Raw genomic sequence first — 16,314 nt, forward strand, 5'->3', positions numbered from 1 at the left:
AATATTAATATCATTGAGCAATTGGAGCTACACCACCAGTTTTGTGTGGGGGTCTTTAGTTTAATTGCACTAATGATCTCAACTCTATAAATTACTAAAATCTCCACAAAACCCCTTCTGATATTTATAAGAATATCTTGTGTTCCTGAATCACTTATAAAACTTTATTTACAAATTAATCTCATCAACGGAATACTGATGTGAGGTCATTTTTGTTTCTAAGTTGGAGAAGATTTGTTTCTAAGGTTTCATGAATCACCATCCATTTGTTAAGTGTTAGTTCGTTCACTTGTTTTTTTAATATAGTCCGAGTCCAACGTGCAGGATCGTTAACACGCACCACTGAGGAGTCCCATCCCCAAACGAAATGGCCATTCAGTGCTTCCACGTTTTCAACATTGCTCTAGCTTAGATCAACTCATGAGTTAAACTATTAAAATCAGAAAAGGTTTTGTGGAGAGTTCAGTATTTTTATAGTTGAAATCATCAGTCAATTGAAGCTAGAACACCATGGAAAACCTGAATGCACTGGACGGCCGTTTCGTCCTATTGTGGATCTTTTCAGCAGTATGCATCCACGATCCCGCCTCACAAGATTCGAACTCAGGATATCAACCCACTCAAGACAATGTTAAACGGTTGCTCAAACTTCGTGGATTGGTTGAAGTTAGACATTAACATCATCGGATGCCGGCTCAGTTGTCTAGTGGTTAGGCGCTCTAGCGCGATACTGGTCCACTTTCACTCAGTGTAATAAGTTCATTACTACAGTTTAATACACTTTCACTCATTTCACTTCATTCTATATCGTTTCATTTCTTTTCATATTTCTTTTTTAACGAGAAAAAAAACAAATTTACTTACGACTATAGTCACTCTTAATTATCTTTATTCTTTTTTTATAATGTAATCAGTGCAATGGTTAGTTTCAGTTTCTTTTTTACTGTCACCCGACTATTCGTTTTTGTTTCTCTTTTCTCCAATTATAATGGTTTCATAATTTTTTAATAAATAAAAAAGTACCAAAATCCAGACTGAATTAATAAACTTCTAGTTGTCAAGATGAAAAACAATTTCTATTTTAAGAGAATAAATTAAGTCATTTTTTAGTACTCCTTTTTTGCCATTTGTAATAATAATAATAATAATAATAATAGTAATAATATTAAGTTGTATTTGTCTAGCTTCAATTGACTCATGCTTTCAACTATGAAAATACTGAAATCTCCACAAAACCCCTTCTGATTGTATTGGTAGTAACAAAATTAGATTTTATTTAAGTTCTTTGACATTTACTTAGAAAATCCTAGTTTCATTTTTTATAAATAAATCAATGGTATGTAATTGTTTTAATTGGTTGACTATAGTACTGGTTTTTCTTTCCTATTAAACATTGTATAGTTTAATATGAAGTTTCCGATGGAGTAATCTAATACAAAAGATAAATTATACTGTTTCTTTGTAAACATCTACCACTAGGAGTATCATTTTTAACTTAACCTGATTTATTTATTTAAATATACTTGAATATCACATTATTCCCATATAAATCTGATTTACATCAAACCTTTTGACAAGGTTTCCTGATATAGGTTTATGACTAAAATGTTTTGATTTTAAAAAAACGCGGCAGGTCATTTGTACTCCTCTAATCTAAGCTACTATTTCTTTCCAAAAGCTGTGCCAAAGCAGCAATGTTATTATATTTCCACTTACAATTACTAGGGAGGGATCTGATGATTGAAACTGGTCTAGATTGTCTAGAAACTCCATCTCGGTGAATTGAACTCAATTTCTTTTACTGAAAAAATTTTAGGGATTTGGTTGATTTCATTTTTGAACTTGTTAATAAACATTCATCAATGATGCGGAAACACAGACGACTCATCTGTAGATTCTTTCATCATGAAAAATTTCGACCAGCTGTATTTGTTTTTTTGGTTAACCGACTTCTATACATTGTGTATGTAATTTTCAATCACTATAAGAGATCAAAGACTACTGAATAAAACCTTCGAGTTTTTGTTGATTATGAAAGTTCAAGAGACATCACTAGATGAAGAAACGGTTACTGGGATCCTCAACTAACGTAAATTAGACAACTATTTAAGAGCAGGAAACACTGTACAGCTCTTTCAACCTGGGACTCCTTAGTAGTACAGATTTACGAATAGACCACCAGGGATTGAATATAGGACCTTTGGGTTTGATAACAAGTTTTTAAAATGTAAACCATTTAGCCAGAATCCAATGGATTACATGGCTAATTTCAATTAGTTAGAGATATTGTACAATCGCTTTATAATACATTTATTGAATAACTACCTCACACCCGGCATACTTGAACTCTACTGATCACAGCTTGTTAACAAATCTCCGGATACTGGACCTTAAAGTTAGTCATTATTGGGCTTATGATGTTTATCATTCAAATGCTTGTCGAACATGCGTCAGTTTTTTATCTCAACAACACCCAAAAATATCCATATAACCTTCTTTACTGATAAAAACAGTTTCCTCGTATGTCTTTGTAGATTATTTTCATTTATCTGACCAGAAATAACAAAACACTGTGTATAACCCAGGCAGGGCAATAAAAATTATTAGTTTCAATTTAAATCTAAGGGAAACGGAGAAGTTTTCGTGAAACTCTTTTGATCAATTAGCATAATATAAACCATGTATAATTCTAACTACCAAAGTTATATGATTTGCCAAATTTACAATTAAAAGGAAATTCTAATAATCCTCAAAATAATTACAGAATTATACATATCAGATAAAAAGGATGATCTATTTTCATAATCTAATGGTTAACCTATTTACATATAGATCATGCTATCTAGTGATTTATTCAAGTGTCTAAACTTCATGTAAATTATCCTGATAAAATGATGATAATCTACAATGTTATATAATTATTATAATATGTTTGAAAATTACATCAGATGAAACTAAACTGATAGAGTTGGAATATCTTAACTCACTGCTACATGATCAACGAAACATTAAAAAAATTTTCTACTCAGGAATCATAATCTATTACGAGTTAAAATAAAATGAGCATTCATTTTTTTATTAAATTGTTATTAATTTTAATAGTTGAGATCATGAGTCAATTCAAGGTAGACCACCATGAAAAACCTGGAAGCACTGGACGGCCGTTTCGTCCTAGCGTGGAGCTCCTCCACGTACCCGCCTCGCGAGATCCGAACACAGGACTTATCAGTCTCGCGCGCGAGCTCTCAACCTCTACACCACAATAGGACGAAACGGCCATCCAGTGCTTCTAGAGTTTTCATGGTGGTCTAAATTCAATCGACTCTTGATCTCTACTATTAAAATTACTATAATATCCACAAAAACCCCTTCTAATATTAAACTTTTGTTAGCTATTTACTGTGAAACATTTACTTTGATTAACTAATCGTCTCAATTGTGTATCATAGTATATAATATTTTCAAATATACTTTGTAAATTTTAGTCTTTAGCATTTAAGCATAACAAAGAAATTAGTGTTAAAAGCTTAAAAATGCTTATTACATTCAACTATTACCAATTTTACTTTTGAAAGAAAAATTTTTTTGTTTTTTTCATTGAAGTATGTAACTCAATATTAGATAATACTTATTTACATTAACAAGTATCTCTTAATTGAGAAATGAAATATATTGAATATTAAATGTTTAATTAGAGAATATAACATGTCCTCTTTTCGATGGAGTTTTGTTCTCTGGACTGGATGATTTGTTCGTGGAACTTTCATCATTCTGAACGACATCATTAGCACAAACTTCGAGCTACAAATCTCCTCCACCATCTCATATAACATAACCATTTGATTCTTTTTACAAGTTTAAACTGATTCAGATAAAAATGTTACTGATATGATTTGAACATCACTTTTTCAAATAAGTTTTTCTAATGAATACAGTCATTCATAGAAAAAGAAAATTATAAATAAATAATATAGGATTATAATAGATAGATTATGGCTAGCAGTGGCATCCAAGATACTCATTTCGTCTGATTTCATACTCAATAACTAGACGTACATGTATCCTAGTGTTAATAAACCCACTAGGATTTACTTTAAATCTTCAGCCAATTGTCCTCTGAATTACCAGGTCTAGATAAGCACTAATACCTTTGTTAAGATATTCTTCACAGAACGTAACCAAACTAACAAAAATGCTGACTAAATTCAGTTCTCCAAATCATCAACGTGATAACGAAATATACATAAATTACACTTTGTAAGAGATTACAACCGATCGTATTTAAAACTTTCAAATAGCTTATAGTTAACATACTAAAATGATTTAGACGAAGATAAACTTTCTAACAAATTTCTGCTTGCTTTTAGGTATCTTGATATGATTTTCAAACTTTACAGTACAAAGTATTATCAGAAGAATATTTCAGAAGGAATAATAATCGATAATAATAATAATAATAACCTGATGAAAAATACTGAAGAGCAAAAATTTTATTCTGAACACTTCTTAAATGAAATGGTTGAAGACTGAAGTAACACTAACTGTCAAATAATATTAGAAATGATCTATTAACTGATAAAGAATACTATATTTCTGTCAAATATAAGTTAATAAATGAAATAACTGTCTAGATTAAAATGAATGTCATACAAATCAAATTAAGGAATAAAGATGATTTATCATAGAATATAAAAAAAAATTTATAGTCATAAAATACCAAACCTTGAAAATTGAAATGGAAGTAGTTGAGCATTTATTGACTGAAACACTTCTATGAATTCTTACTTTATTTTAATTTTTATATATTTAACATGATTGTAAAATTCTTCAAATATACTCTTGTTCTAGTTTAAGGTAATAATAGCAGTGAAGACATAGAATGTTACATAGGAACAAACCTAATATAATCAGGACATAAGTCGATTATGAGTCAAAACCCAATTCTCTAGGGGGTTTGTGAGATTGTTGGGTTTCATCGAATTCTGCAATCAATTAAGTTTAGGTCAATAGTGAAAACCCGAAAGCACTGAACAACCGCAACTTTCTAGTATGAAATTCCTTAGAAGTACAGATTCACGACCACATACGTGGGAAATTTTGTCTGTTAAGACCACGATTTAATGAAATTCATAAATAATTCACTCAATTTTGATGTGGTTGACTCTATACGATTAAATACTTCACTTGTAATTTGACGCACATAGCTTAGAACCGATTGTTGTCAATTACAGCTTTGCCAACCACTTTAAAGTTGAATTCCCACTGAAATGTTGAACAAACAATGCTTTGGTATCATTCAACGATTCTTTTATGGCGACGCAAATAAAATACACATGTAACGTCTTATTCGACGCTTCAAGTAATATTTAATTAGCATAGATAGTGATAAGTAAATATAAAAACTTGTCGTTTTACAATAACCTCTAACTGATCTGTGATCTTCAGGGAAATGCCTGTAGGCACAACATTAAAAAGATCGAAGAAAAAGGGAACGAGAACAAAGAATGATTGGTGTGGAAACAAAGGAACAATCAAGTCTGAGACAATTGATTAACATTTTGCAAATGAAGTATTTACTGTATTGTTTTCAGATATTCTGTAAATTTGTGCTCTAATACATTTGGTTGTCACCCGCTTGTGTTCACATTCACTACAAAAATATAACTTTTCAAGATATTTTTCAAGTTTATAAATAAAAGGTTTATACCCGAAGCCAACTATAAACAGGCCAATCTAAGTAATCTAAATAGACAGGAAGGAGTGTATTGATTAATAAAGAAATAAATGTAGTACACTCATCAAAATTATGTACAGTTAGCAAAATAGTCATTTATTCTGGCTGAATATGGCTCCAACTCAATGAGATGAATTCAACCATACAAAGAATTAAATATTTCAAACAGATCATACTCTGACAAGATCAATTACTGAATATGAATGACTGATATACATTCACAAATATTCACTTTTCCAAACACTGTAATTTAGACATATTTCACATCAAAGGGCCACACAAAAGAAGCTAAGTTCACAATGTCACTGTGATAAGACAATTGTTTAGTAGAATTTCTATTCTATCCTTATTTCTGTAGAAGTTCAGACCATTTTGATTAGTTTCCAAGGGAAAAAACTACGGCAATTCATTTTGAGCTGAAACAACGTTGTGATAAATACCGATTAACAGAATTACTTGAGTTTGATCAATCGATCAACTATAACTATTCTATAATTTCTTTACATACTGAAGTACATTTTAAGATTTCGCTGAGATTCTGTAATTCTGTATTCATATATATATATATATATCAGCTGTTGTACAATTTTATTTTCAATCGTTTCCTACATATTTGAATTAATTGCTTTTCACCATGCAAATAAAATTTTCTAAAAATATATTTCTTATCATAGATATTTCTTCAATTCTTTTGTATCCAATATATATACTCTATGTGGGTTAAAATTTATTATCAAATTATCTTTTTATTGACGGTTTCTTTGATTTTCTTTTATCTGATATTTTTCTCTCGTCTTACGAGATTTTTTTGAAAATTATTCTCTATTATCGTAATAGTCTAATTCTTGGGTCAATATAAGCTAGATTAACATTAAAAATCTGGAAGCTCTAGATGGCCGTTTCATCCTAATATTGGACTTCTCAGCAGTGGGCATCCATGGTCCTGCACTTGCGACTCAGACCCAAGACTTTCAATCTTGTACGTAGACGTTTAACCTCTGTGTCAAGAAGACGGCATCCAACTGTGGTAATGTTTAACTTCAATCGATTTGTGAATTCAACTGCCAAAACTACTACATGCTACATAAATCACAATTCTGATCATACTATTATCGCTGGTTGTAATTTTCTGTAACTGTTTCTAAAATATATATATTAAGGCTGTTGTATATATTTAACATTGACATAGTTCTTAAGTGATTGTCATTTTCAAATCAGAAATTAAGTTTGCTGGAGTTAACAAATTAACTGAACACTAGACATACATTGTCAATCGTTTCACTCTACTTCATTAAATTGAATATTATATCCGTTCATTAATGATATCATCAGATTGTTAAAAAACTGTAAACTATTTCACTATTATTCGAAGTTAACATTTTTTTGCATGTTTTGTTATTTTAAGTGGTGAAGTTCATTCAACCAACAATTATTTTGCGTAAGAAACGTCAAGTTTATCTTGTTTCACATTTTAGGCAAGATAACAACAAATTCAAAACATGTAGATACATAAGAAAAACTGAAAAAGAATTTTATGGGAGCTTTGATCATATGTAATAAAAGACGAATTGTGAGAAGAAAAGGAATTTCTTAGATGACTTTTTGTACCGTGGTCTTAGTTTATAGTTTATTTTATTTTTCTTTCTTTTTTCAATTTTCGCATCCTAAGTTCAGAAAAAATAATTGAAATTTGCTCTGTTTTACTGTTATTACTTTTACAAAGATATCTGGGTAACCATCCATTTAACTTCATTACAATTTAAGTATCTGCGCAGTTATACTTTTATTCTACTGATTACAGTTGGTTGATCACTGGGTGGTGATAATTGTCATGAATGCCAGGTCCTTCTTGGTGCAGATTGAATCCCATCTACCAAGTTGCAATGTGGCCACTAGTCTAGGTGACTCGACATTGCGTGTAGTATTTTGAGATAAGATGATGGTTGGGGGGTAGTCAACAGGAAACCCTGTACCTAGGTTTCATGCTACTTGGCACACGTCAACAAGATGTACCTGTGATCTTGAGGGAACGGATGCTCTTTGACAGATTCAACCGTGTGTCATCCAGCTTCGCAGTCAGAGACGTTACCTGATATACATTACATTGATCACTACCCAGTGATCAATCAATTGTAAATATATCGCAGTCATACAGAAAGTCAGTCGTGGTCCGGATAGCTTAGTGGTAATTTCTCAACTGTTTATTTAAAATATTTTAGTTATCATTCGTAATAATAAATAAGTGAGTTCTAACAGCTATACAATTATTTGTTAATCTATTCTATACATAAACGACTGAATGGCATTGAAAAGAAACTCTTTGTAAAGGAATACTTCACTAAAACCAAATGTCCTCTATTAATTCTATATGCCAATATTATTTTAATTGTTGTGTTCGTTCTATCGGTAGATTATTTGTTTACCGCAAATGAATAATTATTGACAATAAATATTCTCCGAAAAGTTTTAAAAAAAGTCTGCTTTAATTAATTTTTATATTAAATGTCTAGACTTTTTTTTGGGGGGGGTGCTTGGTTGGTTACACATTAGTATCTATGATAATCATGTATCAAAATAAATAAATAAAATTCAATTTTAAAAAAATAAAAAAATTTCATTCTGTTATGATTTGTAAATTAGTTTTATGTTAAATTTTGTTTATTGTTTTAATTTACAAAAAAAAATTACTAATAATAATTATAATAATGACGATAATTCTGTTGATAAAACGTTCGATAACACTAGACAAAATAATAAAGTACTTCTTCCAAATAAGAAAAACTGGCGTCGTTTTTGTATTATTATTATTATTGTAAATGAATAAATGTGGATAAGCTAGACAGTGATATACATATATATATATATAAATCAGTTATTAGTTAAAGATGATATCACTATTTATTAAGTCTGAAATCCTTCCCAGTAATCATTGAATGATTTCAGGGAAATAATCTCATTCAGTATATACAAATCTTAAAGAGGAACGGATTTGTTTTATTATTAAAGTATCTTTGTTAAAATAATATTTCATTGTTTAATCATTATAAGTTTCTATATTTATTATTATGTCTAAAGAAGAAAGAGCTTCAGATTTCTGTCTAGTGTTTCAAATGATGTCAGTTAATTATGAACTTAGTGTGTAAAGAAGAATTTGATATATTTACAATTATTTTAACATCAGATGATAAGTTTTGCTTTAGGTCAAATTGATTAATTATCTTTGAATTATTATTATTACTATTAATGTTATTATTGTTACTAAGATCACGATCACCACCGTTCTTACTATTGGTTAAAACATGACTATTAACCTCCCCAATACATGATTCATTCACTTCCAATGCATTCTGTCTTATCACGTCTTATCAATATCACAATATTGTCTTTCACTAAACATTTGATCGAATTGTAATTGTACCATTATTTCTCTAACCTTATCCAACCCATAATGATTCTCATCATGGATTTTAAATTTCCACTTAACATTTAAGCTGATTAAAATTAATATCCTATACGAGTCATATCAACATTAACAATTTTATTCTATTTTGTTTGACAATCCTAAATTCATATACTTAAACTTTAAACGATGCACTTTGCCATCAACCTGTGCATTTTTCAAATTCTATTAATTTAGATGTATAATTGTAGGACCTAAAGAGTATTTATCGGGAAGAATATTCTTCATTCAAACATTATTCTCTCATTATGATGATGTCGTTCAAAAGAAAGATGAAAGCTCCATAAACAAACCATCCAGTTCAAAGAACAAAACTTCATCAAAATGATGGGGATCATTAGACTATATATATAATATTATATATAGCTGATTTCAGTTAACATTCTACACGAGCGATTTCAACATTAACAAATTTATTTTATTTTGTTTGACAATCCTAAATTCACATGCTTTAACTTTAAACGCTGAACTTTGCCCTCAAGCTGTCCATTTTACAGATACTATTAATTTGGATATATAGTTGTAGAATGTGAAGAGAATTTATCGACGAGAATATTTTTCGTTCAGACATTAGTCTTTTAATTAATTTTCAGCTGAACTAACCAGTTCGATGTCTAGTTTTGTTTCGAGAGGTTTAAATGATTTCATTTAAATTTGTATTGAAAATTGTGATTACATTTTGTAGAAAAAATCATTTGGATCAAAAAGAACTAACCTTTGAAAGTCATTTGATATGTACTTGCCTTCCAACTTATTTATAAAACTAGAGCAATATCCAACCATTAAACTGTTCAAAGATATGCCCCAGCTAATTGCTTACAAATTTTAAGCACCTGGATGTATGGGTTCCCCAATTAAGTAAAGTCCAGGTAGGTAATACATGTTAAACATTTAAGTAAACCCAACAAAAGTCATGAAACTAATTATGATCAAGAACCCTAGGTCAAGTAAAAAACAACCCTAATGTCTTGTAAAATACTGCTATAAATTAGATTACAGATGCTTAAATCTTAATAAAGTAAACAGTAACATCTACTATTGCTTCAATAACCAATGCTAATTTGGATGAAAGCTAAATTACAAGTAAAATAACGTCAAACGTATGCATATCAATAAATGTAAAATATATGATGGGATATCTCTGCATTTATACAACTATAATCATGTTTTTTATGTTGATATTTTCGCTTACATATTTATTGTTATTACCATTATGATTATGATTAATGCCGAATTAGCAAACTGAAAAATAAAGCCAAACACTAAATAGTCCGAATAAAAAAATTAATCAAATCTATATATATTACTTATATCTATATTCATTTTTATAAAACAAAAATGGGTTATATTTCGCTTTGTTAAGTAACTAGAGGAATGAAAAACCGGAAAAAAACATAGTTGCCATTACAACTAATTATTTATAACAACAACAACAACAAAAAATCTATCACAATCTATACACAGATGTATAACGTCAATAAATGATCGAACCGAAACCGGGTAGTAGTTACTAATTTATTAAATCATAAGTATTTATCAATGTCATTTGTAATTTACATATACATACGTATATACGTATACTTTCAACGAATATTGATACAAACAATCAAAATAGAAGTGAAATGTCACAAAATGAACATCAATATGATTCTTTCCTATCATCAAGGAATTGATTTTATTATTGTAGATTACCTATGAGTAACTTGATATATATTTGTTATTATCTTTATGTTTATTTATACTAATATTATGATAATGAATGAATGATTAGTAATTCTGATTGAAGTGTTGTAAATATAAAAGCAAAGATGGATTAAGGCTATATCGAGGCAATACGCACAGTATGCACATATGCCAATAAGGGACTGATCAATTGCAGTCTCACAAACCAATAGGAAGATTCAAACAAACAATACTAATAGAATTTAAACTTCAACTCACTGCAGAAGGAAGTGGCTATCAGGAATCAGTAGCTAAGCAATGACGTTTGAAGCGAACAGTACTGGGTTTCGAGTCCCAGAGTGAACATCAGCTTTGAGATGCCAAGTACATCCATCTGACTAGTCCCAAATAGGACGAAACACGCATTCTCAATTCCACTACTAGACACTATCCATCTTTGTTTATAACCCACAAATAGATTAAACTAATTAAGCATATTTCAGTAATAGCAAATGTAATGTCCATGTATTTATCAATGTCATTTGTAATTTACATATATATACGTATATACGTATACTTTCAACGAATATTGATACAAACAATCAAAATAGAAGTGAAATGTCACAAAATGAACATCAATATGATTCTTTCCTATCATCAAGGAATTGATTTTATTATTGTGGATCAACTATGAGTAACTTAATATATATTTGTCATTATCGTCATATTTACTTATATTAATATTATGACAATGAATGAATGAATGATTAGTAATTCTGATTGAAGTGTTGTAACTAGGAAACCCTTTTCTTTTTAGTTCTATTTTGATTATTTTAAATAATACAGATCTACATAATTGAAATGTAAATAATTAGTTTGATAATTTAGATAGGAAAATTTGTATTGACATAAATTTCTATTATAATGAATACTACTACTGTCAAGTTTAATATTCGAATGTAATTGAATTTTATGGTAATTAAGTAATTACCAAATGTTTACACTAAAAAAAGAGTATTTAGATAAACTTGGAAAGATATAACTATGGTTTCATTCATTGTCAGTATACACTAACATAAACAATGTATCTTTGAAATATCGAACATACATAAAAGTTAATCTTTATTTTTGAATTATTTTTGTATCACAGATAACTCATTTTAAAATAAAGTTAAATAAGGTTGGTTCTACTTAGTTTAATCTGTCTTGTTTTTTATTATATTGAATAATTCAATTTACTTAGTGGTGTTTTATGGATCAAGAATAAATGAACTACAAAATAAATTACAAATTTATATGTATTAATTTTAATAGTTGAATTCATGAGGCGATTAAAGTTAAACCACCATAGAAAACCTGGAAGCACTGAACCGTCGTTTCATCATAGTTTGGGACTCCTCAGCAGTGAGCACCTATGATAACGCAAGCGGGATTCGAACCTGGAGCCTTCTGTCTTGCATGCGAATGCTTATCCTATAGACCATTGAGTCGGCATCGAATAGTATTACTGTTTAACTTCGACTGATCCATGTATTGATCACAATAAGAAGTTGAGGTTAGACATTAACACCGTTGGATGCCGGCTCAATGGTCTATCGGTTAAGTGCTCGCACACGAGACTGGTAGGTCCTGGGTTCGAATCTCGCGAGGGGGGGTCGTGGATGCGCACTGCTAGAACGTTGCACAATAAGACGAAACGGCCGTCCAGTGCTTCCGGGTTTTTCCATGGTGTTCTAGCTTCAATTGACTCATGATCTCAGCTGTATAGAATTTATTTTATTTTCGAATGTTCATGTGTAATTTAAACTCATACACATAATCCACCAACAATTTATAACATAACATTATGATCAAAATTCAGAGATTAGATCGAAATATATGAATAAAATTATTTATAATCCTATTTCCCAGAAAACATTTTTCATGTATAAGGGAATGCATGATCAAGATAGAGTAAATAACTCAAACATAACGTTATATTTTAATTGAATTAACCCTTTGTTAATTAGAAAAACTAAGAAACTTATTTTATGGTGCCATATAACAGTGATGTACTACACTTCATGACTAACTAATCTTATGACTAGGTATACAAAGTATATACATTTATAAATATATATTGAAAACTAACCCGGTCTGGCACCATTTGCTCGCATAAAATCCAATCCAATCGCATCTAATCCTGTACGTTTTGATTTGGTTGCATGAGTAACTGGTATATTAGGATGGATAACTGTGGGCACATCAGGAACTCCTCCGTGACTAATCCCCTTATATGTACCGCTGTTCACTTCTTTTGTATCATTTTTCTGTAACTGTGATGTGTACTGATTTGATTTTTCATCATGATATGATTGATGTTGTTGTAAGTTATCAGGATATTGCTGTATTACATTAGGTGTATAATATCTACATATGTTAGGATTGTTCTTTTTTTCCAATAAATCATTATATGGAAGATCTCTATTAAGCAGTATTGTTGAATTACACTTACCTATTTCACTCACATTACTATCGCTAGGTGACAAAATATCGGGCTTATTTAAATCCATAAGACTGCTATATATAGTAGAATTAAGGTCGGTTAACTCATTAAGAAAATAATCATCCGTTTTAGTTGGTATTGTCATCGGATCATATAAAGATACTTTACGATTCATTTGATGAATGTCATCTATTGTCTGTGTAGGCTCAAAAGGATAATAAAACTGATTATTATTCTTATTCATGTCATATTCATCACCAATAAATGATTTTTGTGATAAATATATTAATAATTTTATATAAGCCATGTCCATTTTTTCATCAGTCACATTTAGAGCGGGATCAGAATATCGTCTTGATCTATAACCAAACAATGACAACTGTTCATTTAACCAATTCGATCTAGATAATGGTGAATTTATCAGTTTAGATTGTTGATCATGAGGATGAAAGTGATGATTCTGATGATAATCATCATGATGATATTTATAAGGACAACAACGATACTGACAACAACATAAACCTAAATTCATTTGTTGTTGATTTCTTTCCACAGATCTTGAATTTCTAGAAGTATCTATTTTATGAATAGCTTCATTTGTAGTACTAATGGGATTATTAATAAATGTGCCAGCTCTAGCAGCGGCTAATGCAGCGCTTGCTACACCTAGCAGACCTTTAGCAGCTGACGGTCTACTAGCAGCTAACATTGATAGAAAACTTGTATCAGAATTACTATAAAATGATGAACTCATTTTACGTGATGTACGATTACGTGGATTCAACGGTTGAGATATTTGATGTTTTAAACAATTTTTTTTTGTTGGTGATATTGATGCTGATTTAACTATTGTTTTATATTCTATGCCAGAATTAGATGTTTCAATATCTTTAGGTTTTCTTTTATTATTGTTATCTTTGATTTTATTATCCAAAGAATCAAGGAATAAATGATGATCCAATGGAGATGTTGTTGATGATTGTGACGTATACGTCGATGATGAACATGTATTACTAGCTTTAACTTTATTCCCATCTGATTTTGTAGATTCGATTTTATTTACAGGAGATAAAATTGGTTGCTGATTCTCTTCTTCCATTGAATTGTTTTTATTAATTAAATTATTTGTTTCCATACTTGGATTACGTGTATAAGCTGTACTACTTTTATTACTACTATTATTTGTTGTATTAGTTGTAATAATTTTTACAGAAGTAACAATATCAAATGCATCCGACTCAGATACATTTGCTTTTCTACGAATCAGTGATGGTCGATTAGGTTTTAATAAATTCAATTCTGAATGTTCAGATATTATTTTAGAAGTTGATTGGCTGAACTGATGTGATGAACTTAAATTTGTCAGTTGACTAGATGTAACAGGATCATCAATAGTACTATTATCAGTAGAAACAGTAGTGTAAATATTAGTTGGAGTAGGTATCAAACAAGATGTTGATAATTCATTTTTATTTGAATCTGTTATTGCAGTGGTTGGGTGTGTTGTACTACTGGTGGTGTTAATACAATTAGGGAGAACTGAAATATCATTTAAAGTAGATGATGGATATGTTGGATCAACTTCTCCGGTGGATTTTAGATCGAATTTATTTTTGTAACCAGTTACAGCATTACTTGTGATCATATAACTTGAGGTACTTATAGAACTATCGATGGTAGTATTTATGGAAGCAGTGGTTGTTGCCGCTGTAGTAACAGTAGAAGTAATAGTGGTAGTAGTATTAGTAGTAGCAGTAGAATTAGTAATAGTTTTCAGTTGTGGAGTACATGTTGTGCTATGAGGTATTTCCTTTGAATACGTTTGATAATTGTGCATATGTATTACTTGAAGATATATACAGCTTTATACACATATAAATTGTATATATTTCAATTAGCCTACTTTAACACGTGTGTATTATTCAAATGTTCATTTACCTGACGACAAATGAATGTCCATAGCGTTATTTATGAAATTAATTCCATTTACATTATGCATAAACTATAGAGATTATATAATAAAAGGTTAGATTATAGCATAAGTTATGGATACAGTTCATTGAATGCTATCAACATAGTCTCCAGTTTGTGCACACTGATTCATTTATATATATTTACATTTATATAAATCATATTGGTTAACAGTTTTTGACATACCTTCATAGATATTTTCATTCCTCTCTCTCAAATAGAATTACAATTAATAATATTATTATGATATTCAATGAGAATAGAAAATTTTTTTTCCTTTTATTTCCTTCCGTATTCATTCTCCATATTATCCAATCTTCTCTATATTTTTGATTATGATTATTATTCTATTTTTGTAAAACAAAAGAATCGGATGCCTACACATAATTTCTTTTGTGTAACTAACTGTTCGTATGTCTGTGTATATGTTTACGTGTATATATATGTACTTGTTTGTGCATAGATACGAGTATAAGAAAAATATTGGCGAAAAGGATGTACAATAGAAATCCAACAACTGAATGATCAAAATAAACATTATAGTTCTTATGAAACACCAAATTCTATTGCTCATGAACATGACCTGTCTGTTCTATTCACTGTCTTCATATATATATATATATATATATATATATATATTAATCGTGACCTCTTCTATAACATAATCAATCTAAACCGTTTAGCCAGAAATACAGTTGATCACTCGATTTAATTTCTTAGGAAATAGGCATATATATATATATATATACATGTATACATGCATACATATATATACAGTAGGAAGTAAGGATATCTTGCAATTTAAACATTACATTTGCGATCTGATAATTTTTCAACATTTTCAACTAAGTTCTTCAAGTATGTTTCCTATACGATATCACTCTATCGTAATAAGCTTTGTTTTTTTTAAATAACTATTTAACTTAAGTTCCTTAAACAAGCTGTTTTTTTTCGAATCATTTTGAAAAGTTCTAACCAATACGTTTATAACTACATATAGGA

At 29.7% G+C, this 16,314-nt stretch overlaps 1 protein-coding gene across 1 annotated transcript in view; it reads right to left on the reverse strand.

Annotated features, from left to right (window-relative positions):
* Positions 1 to 15,178, reverse strand: part of Smp_161450 (calcium-activated potassium channel) — a gene marked incomplete at both ends in the record, with an annotated part of 115,603 nt that extends 100,425 nt beyond the window's left edge. The window contains 3 exons of the mRNA XM_018794925.1: positions 12,988 to 13,530; positions 13,864 to 14,376; positions 14,479 to 15,178. Of these exons, the coding sequence (XP_018649289.1) occupies positions 12,988 to 13,530; positions 13,864 to 14,376; positions 14,479 to 15,178 (1,756 nt within the window). The remainder of the gene's footprint in view (positions 1 to 12,987; positions 13,531 to 13,863; positions 14,377 to 14,478) is intronic.
* Positions 15,179 to 16,314: the final 1,136 nt, after the last annotated feature.

Source organism: Schistosoma mansoni, chromosome 1 (genome assembly GCF_000237925.1).
Source record: "Schistosoma mansoni strain Puerto Rico chromosome 1, complete genome".
Classification (NCBI taxonomy): Eukaryota; Metazoa; Platyhelminthes; class Trematoda; order Strigeidida; family Schistosomatidae; genus Schistosoma; species Schistosoma mansoni.